This window comes from Hemibagrus wyckioides, linkage group LG10, assembly GCF_019097595.1.
Source record: "Hemibagrus wyckioides isolate EC202008001 linkage group LG10, SWU_Hwy_1.0, whole genome shotgun sequence".
Lineage (NCBI taxonomy): Eukaryota > Metazoa > Chordata > Actinopteri > Siluriformes > Bagridae > Hemibagrus > Hemibagrus wyckioides.
The window spans coordinates 10,559,559-10,583,004 of NC_080719.1; the positions used below are offsets into that span (position 1 = coordinate 10,559,559).

A 23,446-nucleotide genomic window follows, 5' to 3' on the forward strand; every position below is an offset into this window, starting at 1 on the left:
GTGGTATTAGTAGCCAAACTCTTTAGTGTTAATGCGCATATGTGATATTGGTTACAGCGTCAATCAGCAGCTGTACTTTTCTGTCTTAAATCAGCAGGAGAAATTTAAGCCGTTTTACATGGCAACTTTGACAAATCATGTGTACAACATTTATCACTGGACCACAGCAGATATTTATAGATGGATGTGATGTGTGACCAGTTTTGCACCATTTCTTTTCCATTGCAGCTGAGGAACCAAACCTCAGACGTGAAAAACTCGCCAGAAGAAATGTCAGGACTGAGATGGTCATTGTGTAAAAATTATCAGCAAATTATTTAGTTTGGAAAAGTACTCAATGTAGTAAATGTAAATTTATTTATTGATTTATTTACAATGCTTAAAAAATGCCCAAGCCTGTATCTGCTGTGATAGATAAAACAAGCCAAAAAAATATTATACATACAGCCTGTATCTGCTGTGATAGATAAAACAAGCCAAAAAAATATTATACATACAGCCTGTATCTGCTGTGATAGACAAAACAAGCCAAAAAAATATTATACATTTTATTTGACTCTTATTAGACCCTTCAGACAATAGCTAAGAGTACTATTTATTTACATTACATCATTGGTTTTATACTATAGGATTTTTGGTGTTTCTGTTTATTTGATATCATTGGACCTTGTTTACTGATGCACTCTGTTGACTAGCTGAATATAGTAAATTAAATCACCCCCCTGTTTGAAGTTATTGTCATTTTTGGCTCGTTGATGGAAACCTCTTGTTGCCCAGAAGTCTGACTGAGATGTTGGTTGCGGCTTTAAATCTTATCCAGCTCAGGTAAAGCAGTTTATTACATGCAGTTATTTTTATCTCTAATATTTTATAAGGACACATGTATTTTCCAGACAACAGTAGCAAAGGGAGAGCTGGAGAGATATTGAAACATAGAGGGGGCAATATTTTTAAAAATATGCTAGAAACAGGAAGAAACAAAAGCCAGCAAAAGGATTACAGAAGGGTTTCTAGTGCCGGAGTCGGCCAGAGAGCGAAATCAACTTGCAAGAAACAAAAACAGCAGCATGATTATGTCCAGACGACATCACTGCAGGGGACAGGGAGACACTGAGAGAAAAAGAGAGAAAGAGAATAAAAACCACACAGATCGAAGCAACGAAAGCCAGAAGGACACAGGGGTTCCTGGCCTGCGAGTGACCGGGGGCTACCATGCCTGCCTGGTTGGCTGGCATGAATCCCAGAATGCCAATGCGGCTGTATCGAACGCCTGCAGCTGCACTCCTGCCCATTAAAACCCCCAGCTATTAAAGGAAAGCCAGAGGGACATCGCTACTTATTAGCCACCCTGCCGGGTTTGAGGGCTGTGCTTCCACTCGGCCCACCAACAAAAGAGCTAAATTTAGCTCAGCGCTGGAACTGAGACAAGGAGGCGAAGAGAAAACAGACATTACAAATAAACAGAAACCCAGAACCGAGACAATAAACGTGATATATATTTTTTATGACACCGTTCCCCTTCACTTTTAGCTTGGACATAAATCTCAGACACATGCAAGAACGAGTGACAGTACAGCACATTACCGCGTTCCACACAAATCCAACTACACATCATCAAAGAGTCAATTAATGATGAGCTCATGGTTCAAGAGGAAACCCATAATCAGCACACCACTGGCCAACAATGGACATCACGACAATGGATGAGGAAACTGGCATTAAATATACACCAGCTTTACCACTGTGTTTATAAATCTGACCATGCCTTATTCACTGGGACTGAAAGAAACAAAGGCCACACCTCTATGACTGGAACTGACAGGATACATCCCCTTCACTGAGACACAGGCACAATGGCTGAACCATCTGTACCGAAAATGACGGGTACAGAGGCTACGCCTCCCTTACAGAAACACAGGTACAAACTAAAACACAGGTACAGAAGCCACACCCCCTTCACAGAGACACAGGTACAGAAGCCACATCTCCTTCATAGAAACACAGGTTCAGCGGCCACACCTCCTTCACTGAGACACTGGTACAGAAGCCACACCTTCTTCATTGAGACACAGGAACAGAAGCCACACCTCCTTCAATGAGACACAGGTACAGAAGCCACACCTCCTTCACTGAGATGCAGGTACAGAAGCCACACCTTCTTCACTGAGACACAGGTACAGAAGCCACACCTCCTTCACTGAGACACACATACAGAAGCCACACCTCCTTCACTGAGACACAGGTACAGAAGCCACACCTCCTTCACAGAGACACATGTACAGAAGCCCCACCTACTTCACACAGACACAAGAACAAGGGCCACACCTACTTCACAGAGACCCAGGTACTGAAGCTACACCTCCCTCATAGAGACAAAGGTACAGAAGCCACACCTCCTTCACTGAGACACAAATATAGAGGCAACACCTCCTTCACAGAGACAAAAGAACAGAGGCCCCACCTCCTTCACACAAGAACAGAGGCCACACCTCCTTCACTGGGACACAAGTACAGAAGCCCTACCGCCTTCACTGCGACACAAGTACAGAAGCCACAGCTCCTTCACAGAGACACAAGAACAAAGGCCACACCTCTATCAGACAAGAACAGCGGCCACACCTCCTTCAATGAGACACAGGTACAGAAGTCACACCTCCTTCTCTGAGACACAGGTACAGAAGCCACACCTTCTTCACAGAGACACAGGTACAGAAGTCACACTTCTTTCACTGAGACACAGGTACCGAAGCCCCACCTCTTTCACTGAGACACAGGCACAGAAGCCCCACCTGTTTCACTGAGACACAGCTACAGAAGTCACACTTCCTTCACTGAGACACAGGTACAGAAGCCCCACCTTCTTCACTGAGACACAGGTACAGAAGCCACACCTTCTTCACTGAGACACAAGTACAGAAGCCACACCTTCTTCACTGAGACACAGGTACAGAAGCCACAACTTCTTTCACTGAGACACAGGTACAGAAGCCACAACTTCTTTCACTGAGACACAGGTACAGAAGCCACACCTTCTTCACTGAGACACAGGTACAGAAGCCACACCTTCTTCACTGAGACACAAGTACAGAAGCCACACCTTCTTCACTGAGACACAGGTACAGAAGCCACACCTTCTTTCACTGAGACACAGGTACAGAAGCCACACCTTCTTCACTGAGACACAGGCACAGAAGCCACACCTCTTTCACTGAGACACAGGTACAGAAGCCCCACCTTCTTCACTGAGACACAGGTACAGAAGCCCCACCTTCTTCACTGAGACACAGGTACAGAAGCCCCACCTCTTTCACTGAGACACAGGTACAGAAGCCACACCTCTTTCACTGAGACACAGGTACAGAAGCCACACCTCTTTCACTGAGACACAGGTACAGAAGCCACACCTCTTTCACTGAGACACAGGTACAGAAGCCACACCTCTTTCACTGAGACACAGGTACAGAGGCCCTGCTTGCTTTACTTGGCCTGACAAAAGGTTCACTTACTATACTGACATGCCTACAACAGATGCCATGCCTCAATCACTGGAAATGATGAGCACAAATGCTACGTCTCCCTCACCTGGAAAGGTACATGTGTTATACGTCTAAATACCCTTTTGAAGTAAAGCATTGCAAGGTCCATCTGTGGTCCTTAAGGTCAAGTTACAGGCATGTAATAATTTGTAAAGGTTTTCGGTTTAAAGGTACATACTGAAGGTATAAAACATCCCTTTCATGTGACAAGAGTTTAGTATAGAAGTTCCTGGGAGTGTTTAAACACAGAACTGAATTACACAGGAATGACCATATCACAATGCTGACCTACAGCAGAGCCAAAGAGTCTAAAGAACTGTGTTGGTGCTGTGTTTTTAATTAGTGTCACTTTGGAAGGAGAATAAACAACAACCCCAAACATTCCTGCTGTTTTCAGAAAGGAGCCATGTTTCTGTGCTTTGGCCTGAAACAACACCGATGAGATAAACCAGTCAACATCACCATCATTTATTAAAGCCAGCTCCATCACATTTAAAGACAAAGACAACCTTTTACTCGCTCCCTATCTGCGTGTGTGTGTGTGTTTCTGTCTCTCTATAAAACAAACACACACAAACATTGCAAAGTCATTACTAAAAGCTGTAGAAGCTAAGCCCAAAAATCCAAACAAGCCTGAACAGCCCTAGGCTTAGGAGGCTATTTCTGTTGTTGACCCCCAAACATTTGTGTGTGTGTGTGTGTGTGTATGTGTGTGTTTTGCTTCTTCTTCTATGACCGAAGGAAAACAACAAACTCTGTACCCTGTCTGTCCACAAATCTGTATTTTGCAGAGCCGTCCCTGCTTCAACAAGACAGCAAATTTTCATCTGAATTCACGTAAATTTCGTCAGCCAAATGCTAATTTAATCACAACAACACAATCAGCGTTTATGACTACTTTTCTGGCTTTAGGTACTGCTGAGTATAGTTATAATTACAAATTAAGTACCTACTCATGGGAAAATGCTGCATTAGGTTTAGGGTTAAGGAGTGAGTGCTGAGTTTACAAGTTTCATGTTCAGAGGTGATTTCCTAGTTGATGGTCAGAAATTCCATCACAGACATTTTAAGTGAATGTGACAATAGGTTGAGCTAATGGGAGCTACCTTGCTAGCAAACCTAGCTAATAATTAAATGCCGCCACACTAAAATACGTTCTGTATGTACCCTAAGCTGCTACCGAGGCAATGTTGTTTTGGGCTAAGCTGGCAATGTTCCAGGGACACAAGGTACCTAGCGAAGAAAGCACAGTTCTTCTTTTAGCTAAAGTTTATAGTATATTACATACACGACTGTATAAATTTAGCTAGTTGTGCCTAGCTGTGGTGTTACATCATAAAGTTTGTAATTCTGTCATTCAGCAAAATCGGGAAAAGTCATTTTTGTCCATGCTAGCAGAAATTAAATGCACCTGGAGGACAGCTTTGAAAGTTATTTGCTACCTTACATAACCTACGCTAGTGTACATTGCATAAATTAAGCTAGTGTAAACGTTGTAAGTTTGGCAACCCGAGAGCATCATTCTAAAAGCCATTCTTACGCAACCGAAGGCCCAAAGCAGGGAAGATGTCAGAAGGGAAAAGGATGAGGGAAGTGTGTGTGTGGCGTCTGGAGGGTGTTTGTTTCTCGTTAAGGGCTGCTGTAGTCGGACATGTGGAGAAGTGGAGATTGAAATGGCCGTGCTCAGCAATCCGTCCTGTTTAATAGCATTTGCATCTGTGCTCAGCTTCCATCTCGCTCCTGCTCCTCTTTCTTTCTCCCACTCGCTCACTGTCAGTTCCCACAAAGCTCCTCTCATAAAACACACTGCCAAAAGCAGCGGCCTACGAACCTCCTGTAGCCCGAGCTTAGGTAAACACTGGGATGATACACTCCATGAGCAGATCAATGAAGTGTCTTCTTGTAATCACCGAGCAAAATGCTTTTATTGTTCTCTGTTCTCTCCTCTCTCGTGTGGAGGAACCCCCAGACCACATCCTGCTCAAATTAGGGAGAACACTACTCTTTTACTGCCTAAAGGTATATTCTCTTTTCTATAGAAAAAATATACCTCCTCTCTACATCATAAACTGTGTGGCCAAAACAACCTTTTCCAAACAGTTGCCATAAAAGTTAGAAGCACCCAATTGTTTCAAATGTCTTTGTATGCTGCAGTGTTACAGTTTCCCTTCACTGGAACTAAGGAAGCCAAACCAGTTCCAGCCGGCAATGCCCCCGTGCACAAAGCGAGCTCCAGGATTTGGAGTGCAAGAACAGAGTTCGCCCCTCGACCCCACTGAACATCTTTGGGATGAACTGGAACACCGACTGAACCCAAAGACCTCCTCATCCAACATCAGTACCTGAGCTCACTAATGCCCTGAATGCACACAAACTCCTACAGCCAAGCTCCAAAATCTAGTGGGATGCCTTCCCAGAAGAGTGGAGGTTATTATCCCACATAAAATGGGATGTTCAACAAGCAAATATGGTGGTGTGTGATGAAATGTGCTGGCTTACAGAAATAATCACTATTTCTGAATGTTATATAAAATCTCCTAACAGCTTTAAACTCTAAAAAGTTCCAGAGACTTTGAGAAGGCCATGGGAAAACTTTTCATTTTATATACTTTTTTCTTTGTTTCTATACAATTATTAAAACCTATAATTCACTTCTCACTCTGAACATCATTTTTTGTTAAAAGGAAAAAATAAAATAAAAAAACAAGATACCATTTCACATGTATTAACCCAGAAACTGAACTATGAATAAGATGTAAAAACCAAAGCATGTATTTCCTAACATTTCTGTAAATGAATAAAGTACCTATCTCTCTCTCTCTCTCTCTCTCTGTGTCTGTCTCGTGACAAAGCAATGTTCAACGAGAGCTGCCGTTTTCTGCTGACATGAGCAACAGCGACCGTTGATGTAGATGTGAAAGTGTCCACCGGTGCAACAAAGTTGAGAACTTTATGCAAATGTGGAGCGACAGCCAATAGGAGTGAAGAGAAGAGCATAAGTGATCTGTGACAAAGAGCAAGCACTGCTTCCCCTTCACCTGGGATGACATGATGCGTATATACACTGATGAGTTTTATATACGAACGGCAAATCTCTTTCCAGAGTGTTTCATTTTAGTGGCAAGAAAACTGATTTGTTGTCAAGTGGATTGCACTACCCAATGAGAAATGTTATTACTATGGCAACCATTATTAAGAATACCTACGATAACTTTAGAGTACAGCGCATGGCAACTTAAAATCACAGTACGTGTGAACGTAGCTTTATACTCTACATAGTACGCATATGCAGTAAACACCAAAGCGCTTGGGAACTATGTCAGAGTTGAAGATGATATATTTCCATTTTAAGTGCTAATTAATTGCAATTTTAATTGCTGAATCATCAGGAAGTTAATGTAGTTTTCCACCTTCTGGGTTTTTTTGATATGAAGATGAGCATAGTGTTATTGCTGCTAATTTGTTCCACTAAATATTTCGTGTATTTCGACCCTAATGCAATTTTGAAAGGAATTTCTAAGCTCTAGTAAATACAGGATAAAAACATAATCTCTGTGGCCTATAGATCACATTTAGCTTTGATCAAATACTGTAATCTACAAATAGGATTATGTACATAGAGGGTTTTGGGTTGAACATCCAGTCTGGAAGTCAGAAGATCTACGGAAACTGCAGGCGAAACAAAGGAAATGGAATTGCATGAGCTTAGATTTCTCTATTTCTTTTTTATTGTCTCTCTCTCTCTCTGGAAATGTAGCAGGGATCCAGACAAGGACAAAGCAGCTAAGCTCATTTCTCTACCCCTCCAATGCCACCTATTGGAGAACGAGTGGAAGAGTTCGGGGGTGGAGGTTGAAGAGAGGCAAACAAAGAACGACCGCAGAAAGTCTGGAGTCGATCCAGGCAAGCTGGCAGCCGGTGCTACGGCACAGGTTTTTAATGCTACACCGAGGACAGTGTCCACCTGGACAAGTCGCTGTTGCCGAAAAAAAAGCTTGCCAGATTGGAAGTGTTTCATTCATGGATATGAGCAAGGGATCTCACTTTGCCAAAACGGAGAGGTACGAGGCGGTTTAAGGAGAAACGCAGGTGAGGGTTTTTCGCAGTGAAGACATTTCCGAAAGAGGTCTCACTGCACGCTCGCGTCCAGAGGAGAGACTTTGATTTCACGGACTGTAAAACTCCCCCAGTAAACTCCTGTTTCCACAACAGAGCTGTTGATGTGAGACAACTTAGACTGATCCAGAACAGTGCAGAAAAAAAAGAAAATGAGAGAGAGAGAGAGAGAGAGAGGGGAAAAAAACAGATAAAAGGTCTAGAGAGAAAAACAAGAGGTAGACTGGTGTGTTTCATGACTTATGTCCTACACTGAGAGGCTGACACACACACGATAAGCACACTGACCACCCATAAGCAGCTAGATGGTGTGTTGCTGATTCATCTAAACACACACACACACACACACACACACACAGTAATAACCTCACTGACAAACTAACCACCATAAAAGAACCAGCATGATTTATCATTAACCACTCTACTGCTTGCCTGTTGCTGATTCATCTCAACACACACACACACACACACACGCACAAACACAAACACGCACACACACACAGTCTATGATTCACAACCTCTAAGGCAGCTAGGTGGAAAAAGGAAAATCTACCGCTTTTTTTTCTTCTTTTTTTAAATTTATCTACAAAAAAGAAACACATTCCTTGAAGTAAAAGCCGCTGGTGTATCCTTTAACGAGACCGCAATCCAAAACATAATGCAAAATCAACAGAAAAATATTGTAGTTTGAAAAGAAATCTGATTTGAACAAGGCAGTGTTTGACGTCTGGCGGCATTAGAAAGATACGGCTGGGGGAAAAAATGGCAAAAATTGGCGCTGCTTGCTGTCAGAGTTGAGAACAAAGATGTCTGGAAGATTTAGAGAGGGAGGAGATCCAAAGCTGGTTAGAGGGATATAAAAAAAAAAAAACGAGATGGAGGCAATAAATGCTTACAAGTTACTAGAGAATATCTAAATCAAATATATATACACTCAGAAGCCACTTAGACTAGAATAACTGAACACATTCCTTCAGTTGTGGCAATGGTGCAACACAAAGACATGCAGATACAACAAGAGCTTCTGTTAATGTGCATAATGTTAATGTCAAATAAAAAAATATGATCTCAGTGATTCTGAGTGACATGGCTGCAAACGCCAGAAGGGCTGATTTGAATATTTCCCTAACTGCTAATCTCCTTGGATTTTCACACACACACTAAAGGAGTTAATTCAGAATGGAGGGAGAAACACGAAAAAACATCCAGTGAGCGTGGACAGAAACACCTTATTATAAAGACTGGTTAGAGCTGATATGAGGAAGTCTACAGTAACTCAAATAACAACCTGGTACAAACGTGGTGAGCAGAAAAGCATTTCAGAAGTCTGAACATGAGCTACAACAGCAGAAGAGCACATCGGAATCCACTCCTATCACCAAAAACAACAATCTGATGATCAGCAATGGAAGAACGGATGAAAAAGTCACCTCCCTACAAGAGATCTAACAGAAGTCCTGAATGCACTCTTCTTTAAAAATATAAAACGACCACAATGAAAGTGACCACAACTGATCTGTGATTTCATATTGCATGGTTACTGGAATTATACAGATTAAGCTGTTAAGTTTAAACACATTTCAACTAAAATGAACAGGCAAGAAAAAATTTGTTAAACGGGTGTAAACACCATTTTAAAAGGAAATATAAGAGGACAAATAAGATTAGCCTTTCAATTAGGATATAGGGACAGTAAGTGCCGATGGCTGCCAAAGTGCTGCAATGTTTGATCAGTGCAGCATTCTACCTATAGGAGGCGCATTTTCACGGTTTGTTAGATTTTGTCATTTTCAGCTCTGAGCTGTGTCACTAAAGTGTTAAACATCTTTGCCATGAAAATGCTCGGTAAATTCTGGTTGACTGACATTTATAAACATGTGCATGCAAATACGAAGAAAATCAGCGTCATCAAACATTTGTAAATCTGGTGGGAATTTTTAGTTCGGCTGAACCTACAAACACGGTATTTTCACACAACTCTACTAAAAACTTGATAAATTAGTCCTGATGTCTGGTGCCAACTGTTAAGTATGCTGGAAGATCCATAATGGCATGGGCTGCTGAAATAATCAGTTCCAGTGATTGCTTTGTGTGGTCATATAGGACCAGATCCAAAACACACATCATCCTGAGGATCTTCCAATATTCCAGAAGGAAAATGTGCCTATATGTACTGCTAAAATGTTTCAAGGGTGCTTTGAGGAACACCAGGATGAAATGTGTTCTCTACCTCCCAATCAATAGATTTAAACAATGTTATGTTGATAATTTATTGGAAGTTCTGGAGCACACCTCCTTCCATCAAGTTCACTTTTTAAACTATAACCCACCTATAAAACCACACCTCTGTCCATTCAGGACAGCATTCCAAGCAGGAATAAAGCTGATCTGGAGGTGTTAATTAGGTCCTTACTTAAACTGTTTTCGTTATTTTGTCCTCCCCTTGTGTGTGTCTGTATATATAGCACAGATGAATGCTGGCCACCTCTTTTCTTCCCATGCATCTTGTTCCCCTGACCCAAAAATGCGTGCACACACACACACACGGTAACACAAAACAAATGTTTTCATAAAACCCACCGTTGTGTAGCACTAACACTGTGATTGCAGCAGCTGGTTTGCATTGTGGCTGTGCACAAGCTCAGAGAGACCGACGCAACGGCATCAAACACCAAACCGCTTGCACAAATGCCTGCCAAAATGCCGCACACATATAATCAGCTGCTGTTTGTTCATCTGCCCTGCTGCATGTATGGATGCTCTGGGAAAGTGGAGAACTCTTTATTGTGGTGAGGGAAGCTGACAGCAATGGCGCTGTTCTGGTGTTTTTGGGTTGGGAGAGCGGCCCGGTGAGGGAACAGCCGGGGTCTGTGAGCCGGTTGTCATCAATAATAAAAGCGAGAGTTAGATCAAGTGGCAACGTCTGAATCCTAGACGACCAAGACGAAGACTAAAACAAACAGCAGACCCCACCCCAAAAAAAGAGAAACAGACCTGGAGCTGAAAGCTTGATGGTGGATCAAATCCAAATCGAAAATTCAAACCAAAATTTGGATCTCTCATTCTGTTTGCGAATCTAGGCAAAGACATTTCAGTCTTAAAATGTTGTCTGTGCAAAACTAAATAAAAATTAGCACTGGGAGTTCAGGAGTTATTCTACAGCCAGTATTCAAGTTGAGTTATGTGTGCAAAGTGACACGTTAATACTAAAATTGTGCACATCGGTATTCAGGCCTCAGATGGAAACACTTAAGCGCTCTTCAAGCATTTATCTGATATACGTATGAGTGAGGGTGGAGTTTGCCGTAAACAAAAGGCACGTCTCAGTTATATGCAGTTCCGACCTAATTCCTTTTCATGGTATAGGTTTCATTAAGTAAGAGCATCAGCCTTTTAAAGCCCATGAAATGGTTTGTATATTCACACTGAGGAACCAGGAAGAGAAAGACCAAGTTGTTTACAGATAATACAATAATTTAACTTAAAGTGAGCCTATAGTACAACAGACGAATGTTTGGTCAGCTTGCCCTGTATACCACGGTCAGGAAAACAGGAAGAAGCAATGTTTTAAATTAAACCAAATTCAATTTGCCATTTTCTCATACATATACAATCATATCAGTAGTTTTTTTTTGCAGTTTTAAGTCATCCTTTGCTTTTATGTTGTATTGTATTTCTCAAATTTTATGAGAAGGTTAAAAGCAGGTGTTTAGAGGTAGAGGTATTTTGACCACTAAAGATAGTGATGCATTTGAAGGAAAAAACCAAAACAAAACATTCTAATCAAGAAATATTTGACCACCTTGGAGGCATCAACTATGCACATGTAACTGTAATAATCTGAATAATGTAATAATCAGAAAATGCATAACCAGACTCTGAATACAAGGTAAACAGTGGCATATAAGTGACAACACAAGGATTTTCAGTGGGGTTAAATTCAGGGCTCTTTGCAGGACAATCGAATATTTCCACTTCAACCTTGGTGACCCATATGCCATGTGGTTTTTATACTGGAACAAGTTTGGGTCTCTTAATTCCAGTTAAAAGAACATGTAAAGCTGCAGCATACATAGACATCCTATACACGTGTTCTTTGGGGCAACAGTCTGGAGAAAGCCCACATATAAGTATTTTGGTCAGCTGGCCTTACAGTGTACATTATAAACAGACTCTTGATTCATACTGTTTTAATGGTACCTCAGCACATCTGGCTGTCTTTGTACAGTATCATACGGACAGTGCAAGTATGTCAAGTTTCAGTTTCTTTAAATCATTTAACTTCATAAAAGCAAAAAAAAGGTTTTATTAGTATGCATATTTGAGGAAAATATGCTTCATGATGATGTAACACACCTTGGTGCTATAACTATAGCACTTGCTACTCGTTCTGAATCCCGCCATCTGCTACATCACATACGTCAGCTTTTACTAAGAGGATTAATTAGCTAGCACAGATGACATATATCCTCTTCAAAATCACAAAATCAGGAACACACAGGTATGTGGAAACACTAAAATCCAAGTAAAAATAAAGTGCAACATAAAGCTGTTATATAACTCTCTTGCTAGCACCACACACACACACACACACCAAGAAAAAATAATAATAGCCAGACCATTAATATCTTTTCTACACAGTCTGACGAGAAGACATTATAGCTCATACCAACACTAGCCAACAACTTGCTGACTTTTTGTCGAGGTTGTAAACACGAATTATATATTTATATTTATTATATATTTTTGTCCACATTAACACATGTGACTAGCTAAGTAGCTTTTATATTGTGCTAGCTACAATTTTAGTCTAGTCACTTAGGATTCTAAGCAATCAAACATGAAACTGTACAGCACATTAGATAAAGATCCCTGACTTTGTATATAAAACCTTATTTAGGCCATTATTCTTAAATCTGTATAAAATAAACATAATCTATAGCTATGATTATCTATGATTTTGTAGCTGGAAAGCAAAGTAATCATTGTTACTCCAACATGTGGAAACGGAACAGACAATTCTTCACAAAGCAAACCTCGCTGGAATTACTGTGTGTTCAAGGGAAGTTTGTATTTGGGAAGTCGTAATTATCGTAATTACGCCAACAGGTGCGTTGCTTTGGTAAACAGCAGGATAGATGTGAACCTACTCTCAATTAACTACTATATAAATATATAATATAAAAGAAAATAAACAATAATCTAGAAAATAAAGGCCACCGAATGCACATTGGGTGTGTTTTGATTTTTTATGTTTTAATCAGTTTATGAAGCCACTGTTAGCTATATCACTACTTATTACATCATAGTTGTACAATGCTTGTATTTCAATAACTGTCTGCATCTGCAAAATATGTAAATGAAATCAGCTTCTGAGATGAGTAAATATTTCATTTCAACAAATTTACCATCAACTACCACTATCCACTGATTCCAACATGCCCACAACTGACAAATTCCCACGTGTAATTACAACTTTGTGGAAGTGCTAAGGTGTCTTCAACGTAAATAAATACTATATTTTTGACATGATTTGAATGCTCCATTAGAGCAAGCATGACAGCCCCACATGTTTCAGTGATTTATATCAATTCGAAGGCACACTACATTACAGTGACAGCTGCTTAAATTTTGTGGACTGAATGAAGGTTTGCTTACACCATGAATATAAAAAAAAATAAGGTAAGGTAAAGTAAGGTAAGGTAAGATATGGTAAGGTAAAGTAAGGTAAGGTATGGTAAGGTAAGGTAAGGTAAGGTAAGGTAAGGTAAGGTAAGGTAAGGTAAGGTAAGGTAAGGTAAGGTAAGGTATGGTAAGGTATGGTAAGGTAAGGTATGGTAAGGTAAGGTAAGGTAAGGTAAGGTAAGGTAAGGTATGGTAAGGTATGGTAAGGTAAGGTAAGGTAAGGTAAGATATGGTAAGGTATGGTAAGGTAAGGTAAGGTAAGGTAAGATATGGTAAGGTAAGGTAAGGTAAGGTAAGGTAAGGTAAGGTAAGGTAAGGTAAGGTAAGGTATGGTAAGGTAAGGTAAGGTAAGGTAAGGTAAGGTAAGATATGGTAAGGTAAGGTAAGGTAAGGTAAGGTAAGGTAAGGTAAGGTAAGGTATGGTAAGGTATGGTAAGGTAAGGTAAGGTAAGGTAAGGTAAGGTATGGTAAGGTAAGGTATGGTAAGGTATGGTAAGGTAAGGTAAGGTAAGGTAAGGTAAGGTAAGGTATGGTAAGGTAAGGTAAGGTAAGGTAAGGTAAGGTAAGGTAAGGTATGGTAAGGTATGGTAAGGTAAGGTAAGGTAAGGTAAGATATGGTAAGGTATGGTAAGGTAAGGTAAGGTAAGGTAAGATATGGTAAGGTAAGGTAAGGTAAGGTAAGGTAAGATATGGTAAGGTAAGGTAAGGTAAGATATGGTAAGGTAAGGTAAGGTAAGGTAAGATATGGTAAGGTAAGGTAAAGTAAGGTAAAGAAAGGTAAGGTAAGGTAAAGAAAGGTAAGGTAAGGTAATGTCATCTTTGTGTCATACTTGTGTTATTAAAAGAAAACAGACACAACATGACAAAAAAAGACACAACATAGCTTTCTTTTAAACAATCAACCCAATACAGACAACCCTTACACAAGGACCATTTTCTATCTCAGAAGTATGCGTTTAAAATGGATTTATTTAGTCATCTATCTATTCATCCATCTATCCATCCATATAATTTATAAACTGAGCAGATGGGGATCCAAGTAGACAGAAACACTTAACGTAAGACAGAAACCAGTGAAAACACGACAGTGGCCAAGTCCAACACCGCAGTGGCTCATAGCACGCGAGGCTGCAAAGAATTCCGCTACACAGGACTGGCTATTGACAAAATAAGCACTGAAATCCTTTAAAGCCCAGTTGAGGTTCAGATATCCTGAAACGCTCGTACAGAGTCCGGTCAGAAAGTAAAGTAATTAGCATGATAATCTTTATTAGACAAACATTACACAGCTTGTATGATTGATCAAATTAGTAGTGGAGAGTGGATAGATCCAAATAGAGAGGGAAAAGATCAGAGCCTCTTTCTCTGATTCATAAGAAATGAAGGCAGCTCAGGGGATTTGAGGAAGAAGAGTGAAAGAGGGAGAAAAAAGAGCAAGTAGTTATGGCAAAGAATGGAAAGAGGGGGAGGCATTTAGCACAATAGGAAAAAAGATAAGAATACATTTTACATATAGGCAAACTTGAATGTTTTTGGAAAGTGAAGTCTGGAAAGAGGTAGAGAGAGAGAGAGAGAGAGCGAGAGAGAAGACAAACAAAAAAGTGTGCTGGGGGGGTTTTTGATGGAGAGAGAGGTGGAAGATGGAACGCCATTCATCTATGTGCAGTTATGGCCGAGTGGGAGAAAATGAGACAGACAAGTAATAGCAAGAAAAGTGTAAGAGCACTTACTCTTCTAGTTTTTCACGAGGGAAAATCGAGAGAGATGAAAAACTAGAGAGAGAGAGAGAGAGAGAGAGAGAGAGAAACCTAATTCTAAGATGCTACAATTTTTCCATGTTAAAAAACTCAGGTTTTGAATCTGAAAATGATCAGATTAGCTTTTTGATGCTAAAGGGAACTTCTTTCTTTAATAGTGAAGGTTTTACACAGATGCAGGAAAAGAGACATGCAGACAATGAAAGACAGCCTGATTGTCCTGAATGACCAAATCCAGCTCATCATTTGACCAGAAATGAGCTGCTCAATAATCATGCTGCAGTGGCTGTAGAAGCAAATAAACTTCAGAGAAATTATAAGAGTGAGAATATTTCAGTATGTGGTAATAACTAAATATTACTATTTCAGAAACATACTACCTTAGGTTTTTTCTCAAATTAATGTCATGCCTGTTTGGGAAAATGCTATTAGAAATGAAAAAGGTGCTTTAGTCTAATTTCCAAAGCTTATTATTGGTTAAACAAACAATGAATGCACACTGATGGCACAAAAATAAAAAATGGTTAAGATAATCTTCATTGCAAGCTTTTGTTATCTCCTGCAATATACAGACACAAAGGAAATAGCAACACAGTGTACGAGTAAGATGCGGTCATTACGAATGACCAAAACAGCTTTAATGCCTCATAGAATCATGTAGATTTTACATGTCTCTGTAATGCTGAAATAAACACAAGTCTTCTAAAAGATATTCCCTCAACTGGTGTGTTCATAATGATGGTGCTGGAGAACGCTGTGTAACACCAGTCCACTATCACTCACAGGTCTTAGAGGTTTGGTAACTATTAAAGCCACAACATATGATTTCCATCATCATGGATGTGGGCGGGGTCCTCCTAGAAGAAACCACTCCCATCAGGATAGAAATGTTTCATTATACGATAAAGGTGATTGGTCCAAATTGACTTGTAGTGACCATTTGACTCAAATCATACTGGCAAAATAATTGCCTCCTACAATACAACAGAGTCACCTCTCACTGTAGGGTTCGAGCATTTGGGTTCCCTTGGTATATGCCACACATGCACTCGCCCACTTTTCAAGAAGTTGGTGAAGGATGAGTCATCTGACCAGATCACTTTTTTTTCCCACATCTCGGTAGTTTTGTCACAGCCGAACACTCAAATGTGCATTTGTCTTTGTAATAATAGCACTCACAGTAGTTCGGGCTGACGGTCTAAACTGTTACATTCCCAGTCACCTGAAGAAAAGTTGCTCTTCTGTTTTTCCCTACATTTCTGAATTTCCTTATTTACAAATGTATTTCTCATAGATCTAAATGTAAACTTAACTTTAGTCGTGGTTTCTACTGAAACTCTAACAGGCTGGACAGATTTTGTGACTAAAGCTCCTGTATGTGGCCCCTGTAATGAATCCTCATGCCATCATGATCTAAAAGCTTTTTTATACATGCCACATAGCATGGTTGGATGATAATTGCTTATCTTACAGTATATACAGCAGTAAATGCAGCTCAGACAGGGAGGAGGTACTCAAGTTTGACCTTACAACCTCATGACAAACAAGACAACTCACCAGTAAACACATGTTTGTGAATCCACTTTAAGTGCATTTTGCTCAGTCTTCACTTTGTTTCCACGTCACTGTATGTTTTTGAAGCCACGTTTGGCTAGCTTGTGGTATAGCTTGAAATAAAGGGCTATAGCGCTCAAGTCTCTGACTATGAAATGACCATCTGTCATGTGTGTGGTTTCTGTAGACCATAAATTTCTTTCCCCAGTGACACTGTGGCTAGTCACCATTTTTTTTTTACATAAAGATTATAGCTCCTTTTCCCAAATAGAAGATTTTATGACTTGTTTCATTGACTTTCATGACTGATGACTGATGGCAAAAACACATTACATATCCAGATAAACTTCCCATTACATATCGGGGTAGTGCACAAGTATGGACAAGAACCCTTCAATTTTTCTGCCACATCTGTGGTTAAATGCAAAATAAAACTCTTTATATATTTGATTTTTGGTTGAAGCCTTTCCTTAAATACATAATCTTGCAGTTGATAGAAGAGCCCATTCAATCGATTCGTCATGTTGAATAAGAGTTCAAAGACGAGAGGCTGGGATGAATATAGTCCGTGATGAATATTGTACCAGCTGGAAGAAGGCCACAACCTGAAAAGGGATGAGTCTTCCCTCCTCACCCCTCCCGTATTTTCGTTCCTACTGCTGCCTTGCAGAAAAATACAACTCAGCCTTGATGATTTGTCTTTGAAATTGTGGGCTGTGTGTTGTGTGATGTGGTTTGGGCGGTGTCTTTAAGGGGGTCTAGATGGGTGAACTTGGGTCAAACGTCCCCCCACTTTCACGCCATCATGTGGGTTAAAGACAGATCTTCCTTCCACATCTAAAGCCTCTTTATTCTCCACTTTCTTTCTTTATCGATACTGGCATTATGATGACACTGCATCACCGTGACTATAGGCTATGACGACATACCTAGTTCAGGAAGTGTAAAATCGTTATATCGCTAACATTGTGTTGTACCAATACAGCTGATTACATCACAGAAACATTACTAGTGGTGTGTGTTTCTTTGGACTTTGTTCTGTGTAAATACAATATGCTAAATATTTAAGTGTGAAAATTGTTGCTTGGTCATTTTGGACATAAAGCATAAAGGAAGATAATAACTGTGGCTATTTTATAAAGAGCTAGCATGCAAGCAGATCAGAGTTCCTGTGGTGAATTAACCACTAACTGCTAAAAAAAAAAAAAAAAGCATATTGTTTTTTATGTTTTTCTTCTGTTAAGAGATGTTTTCTTCGGTAGCTATCTTTTTAATGATTCGAGTTTGGTGGGACTATAATTGGTAGTAGTGACGTCAAGTCCAAAGTAGCAAAGAACCATTTAGATTTACAGATCTGTTTACTCAGCTTTACTCCAACCTCAGAAACTGAGGTTTAGTCTTCTTTCCTGCTCACTCAGCTTCTCTAAACTGCATCTAGTTAGACTTTTTTTTTACTTTTACTTTTAATATATACAAGTTTTCAAGGTCTAGTAATGGGGAGGAGTTGTTTTTATAGAGGTAATATCAAGCATCAGGATCAGTTGTACTATGAGGGAGAAAAATCTACACCTAGCAACACACAAAAACAGTCTCAACACACATGAGGAGGAAAAAAAGCACAGCTGAAGATCTCCTGTTATTCCTGAACGCTTTTCTAGCACTAACACTGTTTACGTGAAAATAAGACAAAACTCTCAAGAACATCAGCATTGTCCTCAAATGTCTTGAATTAAACGATTAAGAAATGATTATTAAAATTATTACTTTGCATTGAGGGGAAACTGATCTTTAATATGTTCAGCCACAGCAAAACACCTGAACATTGTTTTCAGAAACTTGGGCTCCTGGATTTGTGGAGATCATAAGAGAAAACTTATAATCCAGATGAACATGACCCCAAATTTGTTTTGCATCGCTTTCACTCTGAAAGGACATTCACTGAAGTGCTGAATATTGCACTACTGCTATATATTGCATAACTATCAGCATGTCCAAATGCACTGAGAAACATGGCACAGGGTTGTAAAGTTATAATACCATTTCCGTTTATAATCACAACACACACACACACTTTTTATGCCCAACTAAAAAGCCTCCACATGTGTCCCAGAGGCAGACAAGCTGTCTGTCTCTCCGTTATAAAAACATGCATTAACACCTCGCCAGTGCAACTCACCCTGATGACACGAGCGCGCTTGCTAACACAATTCACATCAAGTTACAGCTGCTCCAAGCCTCACTTTCCGAACTGAATTGAAATAAATGAAATAAAGCCTGCAGATGGATACACAAGGCCAGATCGGGTTATTGATGAGCTCTCACGCTCTCCATAAAACACACACACACACACACACGCTAGCATTAGACAATAACGTCAATACATTAACGTGCCTCTCGTCCATAATTGATGGAAAAAATTCCCCATATAAGAAACGGTGCCAGGCCTTCGGTCAATGCTGAATTGTGAAAAAGCCGAGGGCAATCAAGGCTTCAAGTGGCTGGAAGCAAAAAATAAATAAAGAAATTAAATAAAACACAAACACTAGGAGGATCAGTGCTGAACAAATTTTTAAACATTAGAATATAATGGGATTTATATCTGATCAGGAAAATTTAAAGCTCCATCTGGGTGCATGAGTGAAGGAGCCTCATTGACATATGAAAATTATCTGCAAAAAGCTCCAGCAATGATGATTTCCTAATCTGTATGACATTGTGACATATAAAAATAGACAACAGAGCAAAATACAGTAAAAAACATTTTAAAGCTAGAATCACTCGATGTCACTTTTGCCGAAATTCTGAAGGGACTTACAAAGTAGGATGTTGGCAAATTGCTCCTATATGTAAATGGATGTGCTGTTATAGAAATATAATCAGCTCACGGGTCGTATACGGTGCTGTGACCCTGTTGCTGTTTTCCCATTACCAATCTTTTGTACTTAGAGTTGGTCATCTCAAACCGTTAGTCAGTCAACTGAATACAACTCTAGCTGCAAGGAATGATGTTAAAAGCATTGCACTGCACATGTGGTTGTAGGTAAAGTGGTCTATTGGGATAGAAAGTAGGGGTCCCTCATGATTTGAATCCTGTGGATTCCATTACACGTTTGATCATCAGGCCACGGCATCAGGTTAAAAGACGCATCAGTGCAAGTCTGAGTGCAAGAATTTGAGTTCACAGCTCAATGAGAGATGAGAGTCTTATAAATAAAGGCAGAAACTTCAGTCGTGACTGAATGTAACACAGACACAGATGTTGGAGTGCAGGAACGCTATGGCCCATAAATTGCATTTAATTGCTGGGAGGGGGAAACCTGGACGTGAATCATAAGATCTGATACTGTTAGATCTCTTGCCAAATGTCCCCCTGTGTAAAGCTTTTAATGGAGCTGCAGGCTAAAGCTGATGATGCATGTTAGCAGAGTTCATCACGCTCCCTTTATCTGCGCATACATAGACTTCGGTGTGTTCGGTTACCGGGGTCAGAGCTAACCCCTACAGAAGTGCTCACAGAGATAGGGGGAGAGCAGAGGAAGGCAGAAACCCATATTTTTTACTTATTAGACAATATATATATTACATTTCTTTCCATACCCTGAATGTAGTCAGGTCACATGGCTATTTTTTTCTTCTTCTTTTACCATGTGTCTATAAGGCTACTGACTAAAAATTGAGGGAAGCTTAAAGCCTCAAGTTATTGTCATACAAACTTCTCTCAGGTGTTGAGATTGATCCTTGAGCCTTGCTTAGAGACTCCAAATCTAATTCCATGTTAGACATTGTGACCGTAATATACGACCAACGGAATGTCACGAACCTAAAATCTAATCTTAAAGCTGGAGTCACTCTTACCCCCTCAGGACATATTTTACACACTTTTTATCTTTTTTTTTTTAATACAGATCACATATTTTCCATTCTCAACACAGATGTTATTTTCTTCCATGAATCCAATTCAGATTTTTTTTTCCCCAAAATTTTACTTGTACATTAAACGTGATCTGGATGTGTATTTCAGCTTTGCTGTATATATTTTTAATACTGAATTATTTTGGCATTTATGAAATTGCTTATGTAGACATGGCACTGCTGTGCCTTTTGGAGTGAGCCTTTAACAATCTGGACATGCAGTTGCGTAGAACATTCCTGTACTTCTCAGCAGTGTTGCATCACTGACACTGGTACTGGGCGTCGGTCCGATTAAAAAAAAATGCTCTAAAACATTAAGCCTAGTGCATGAGATGTGACAAAGGACTGGATGTATTTCATGATTAATTATTGCAATCAAATCACACCATAAACTGTGCTCTGTGAAAACACTAAGAGGATACACTGCAGCATCTTTTAAAATCTTTTAAAATGAGTTCTGTGCTGCAGAGCTCATGCGGGAACAACAAACAAGCCTGCAACAAACACTACCTAGGTGAGAATAATGCCTACAGACAAACCTAAGTGAGTGAAAATGACAACCATTACCTTGACAATTACCTTATTCCTGACAATTCTGCACAGCAACAGCTTTTGATGCAATGAAGACAAAAACATACTCTACTTAGCTGTATATACCAAGCTAGCTAACTATGTACGAAGACAAGAGCTAAACAAAATATCCCATTATGCCCTTGACTAATACTAAGTAGGTTACTCCTAAAAACACACGCTTGTACTAAAAAAAATAAAGGTCTCAATTCATCCTTAATTCCTAGCTACCTTAGTCTAATAGCTCTCATGCAAAACCTAAAAAAACATACACTAGATACTAGTCTTGGCTGATTGACCTGGGGTAAAGGGGAAACGTGTACATTAAAACAGAAGGATCTCCAGAGGGTGAAGATCAGCCGAGCATATCATTCGCACTGACCTTCCTAACCTGCAGTCTATTTACAGTAAGTGGTGCTGGACGAAAGCCGGGAAGATAGTGAAGGACCATTTGAACAATAGACGTTTCTCTCTGTTGTGGTCAGGGAAGTGTTTCCACTCCTTGAAGGCAAACACATAGAGTATGAGGAGGAGCTTCTTCCCACAGGGCATTTGGGTCTTCAACCAAGGCAGCACTTAGATCCTCAACTTTTCTGGGCTTTTCTGCACAACATCCACTACTTCTAACGGATTTTTGCACAGCATATATTGCACTAAAACTGCACACATCTGCACTTTATTCACAATAGTCATACTTTTCTAGCACCGATTTGTATTCCTATACAACGGTATTCCTAGAATATTTTAATAAAATATTTTTGTATTTTATATTTTAATATTTTTAAAATGCAGTTTATTGTTATTCGGTTCTTGGACAATTTTTATACTATTTTGAACTTAGTTTTATGACCTGGACAGTCCAAAAAACATTCCGTGGTATGACATACTGCATACGTGACCAAAAAGATTAAAAAAAAAAAGCTTCTGTATAAAAAGACTTGGTAAAGAGGACAGCAACCAAACTAGGACGTGCATCCCAGCATACTGCATGACATAATAAAGCACGTAATATATAATAAACTGCTGAGCCTAGATCAGCTTGCACACATTTATCATAAGAAAGTGTAGCAGAACAAGCTGATCTGAGATCAGTTAGTAATGAGCGTCAGGGAGAACACTTTATCCCCAGTCCAATTTCCAGATTTTTTCTGCTTATGTCAGTGCCGCGACAAGAATATTGCTAAAAAGGCCTCAATGGTTATACAACCCAACTCCCCATAGATTTCTCATGCAGCCCTAAAGCACATACAAGGGTTTTGTTCTAATGGCCTGTGTAAAGTACCTGAGAGACTGAAAGATAGCACGCAGCACATTAGAGACTTTGAGGCTAAACCTTAGGCCACTGTGGAATCGCTGTATTACCCAGAACGTTGCCTGCTGGAACCTCATCAAGTTCCTCCAGCTCTCGTCCCATCAGCAAGTACAACCGCTCCAGAGTGCAGCAGGCCATGTGGGATATAGCAGGCATGGAGTCAGGAACTGAACACTCATCTGTCAGCTGAGAGAGAGACAGAGATTGACAGATGAAAGTGAATGAGAGACACGAGCTGATTGCAGACCCAAGCGGGTTGATTATAGTGAACAAAAACTGGAATGGAAAATAAAAGTGACAAAGCCAAACAGACACAAGTCAGACAACAAGCACTCCCTCCTGCAGCTGGTAGAGAGTGTACTGAATGAGGGATGATCTCATGAATATGACTAAATTCTTCAGCAAATTGATAAAACTATGTATTTTTTTTTTAAATATTTAATAAATTGATTTTTAGATTTTTTTTTCCCCAATACAAATTTCATTACAATTTCACTACAATACATGCTCATGCAATATCGTCAAAGCAGCTAAATGTGTTTGGAGGAGAGCACTAACTCCATACATTCATACTGCAGCAAAGTGAAACTTTTCTTTTTCCAAAGAGATGATGCCACGCTGAGGGCATGTCACTAAAATGCAAGGTCATTTATCAGTTCAGAATAAAGCTCACACAGAAATGCAAGCTAGGTGTTTGAAACAGGCTGGCAATATTTTTAATTTACTCAGCCTGTTGAATCTCCCGATATGGTTTACGAGCTTCAAGAAGGATCAAAATTACAGCCAGGAAAATGTCACTGTTTCCCCACCTGTGAAAAAACTAAAACATGCTGTACCATTTTTGGAAAGGAGTCCCAGAAAGGGAACAACACTATCAGCTGCAGTTTCACTTTAGCCTCAAGTAAACTTTCCTGTTTAGTAATCCAACACATGCAGTATTCTCCAGGTTGCCTCAGATCTGGGCTGCCCTTGGGCGTTCACACGATTCCCTCAGAATACAAAAT

General features: G+C 39.9%; 1 protein-coding gene across 3 annotated transcripts in view; it reads right to left on the reverse strand.

Annotated features, from left to right (window-relative positions):
- efl1 (elongation factor like GTPase 1) overlaps positions 1–23,446 on the reverse strand; it is a 132,818-nt gene that overhangs the window by 68,536 nt on the left and 40,836 nt on the right. For all 3 annotated transcript variants that reach the window (XM_058400948.1, XM_058400951.1, XM_058400949.1), the window contains exon 15: positions 22,493–22,628. In XM_058400948.1, coding sequence (XP_058256931.1) covers positions 22,493–22,628 — 136 coding nt within the window. The remainder of the gene's footprint in view (positions 1–22,492; positions 22,629–23,446) is intronic.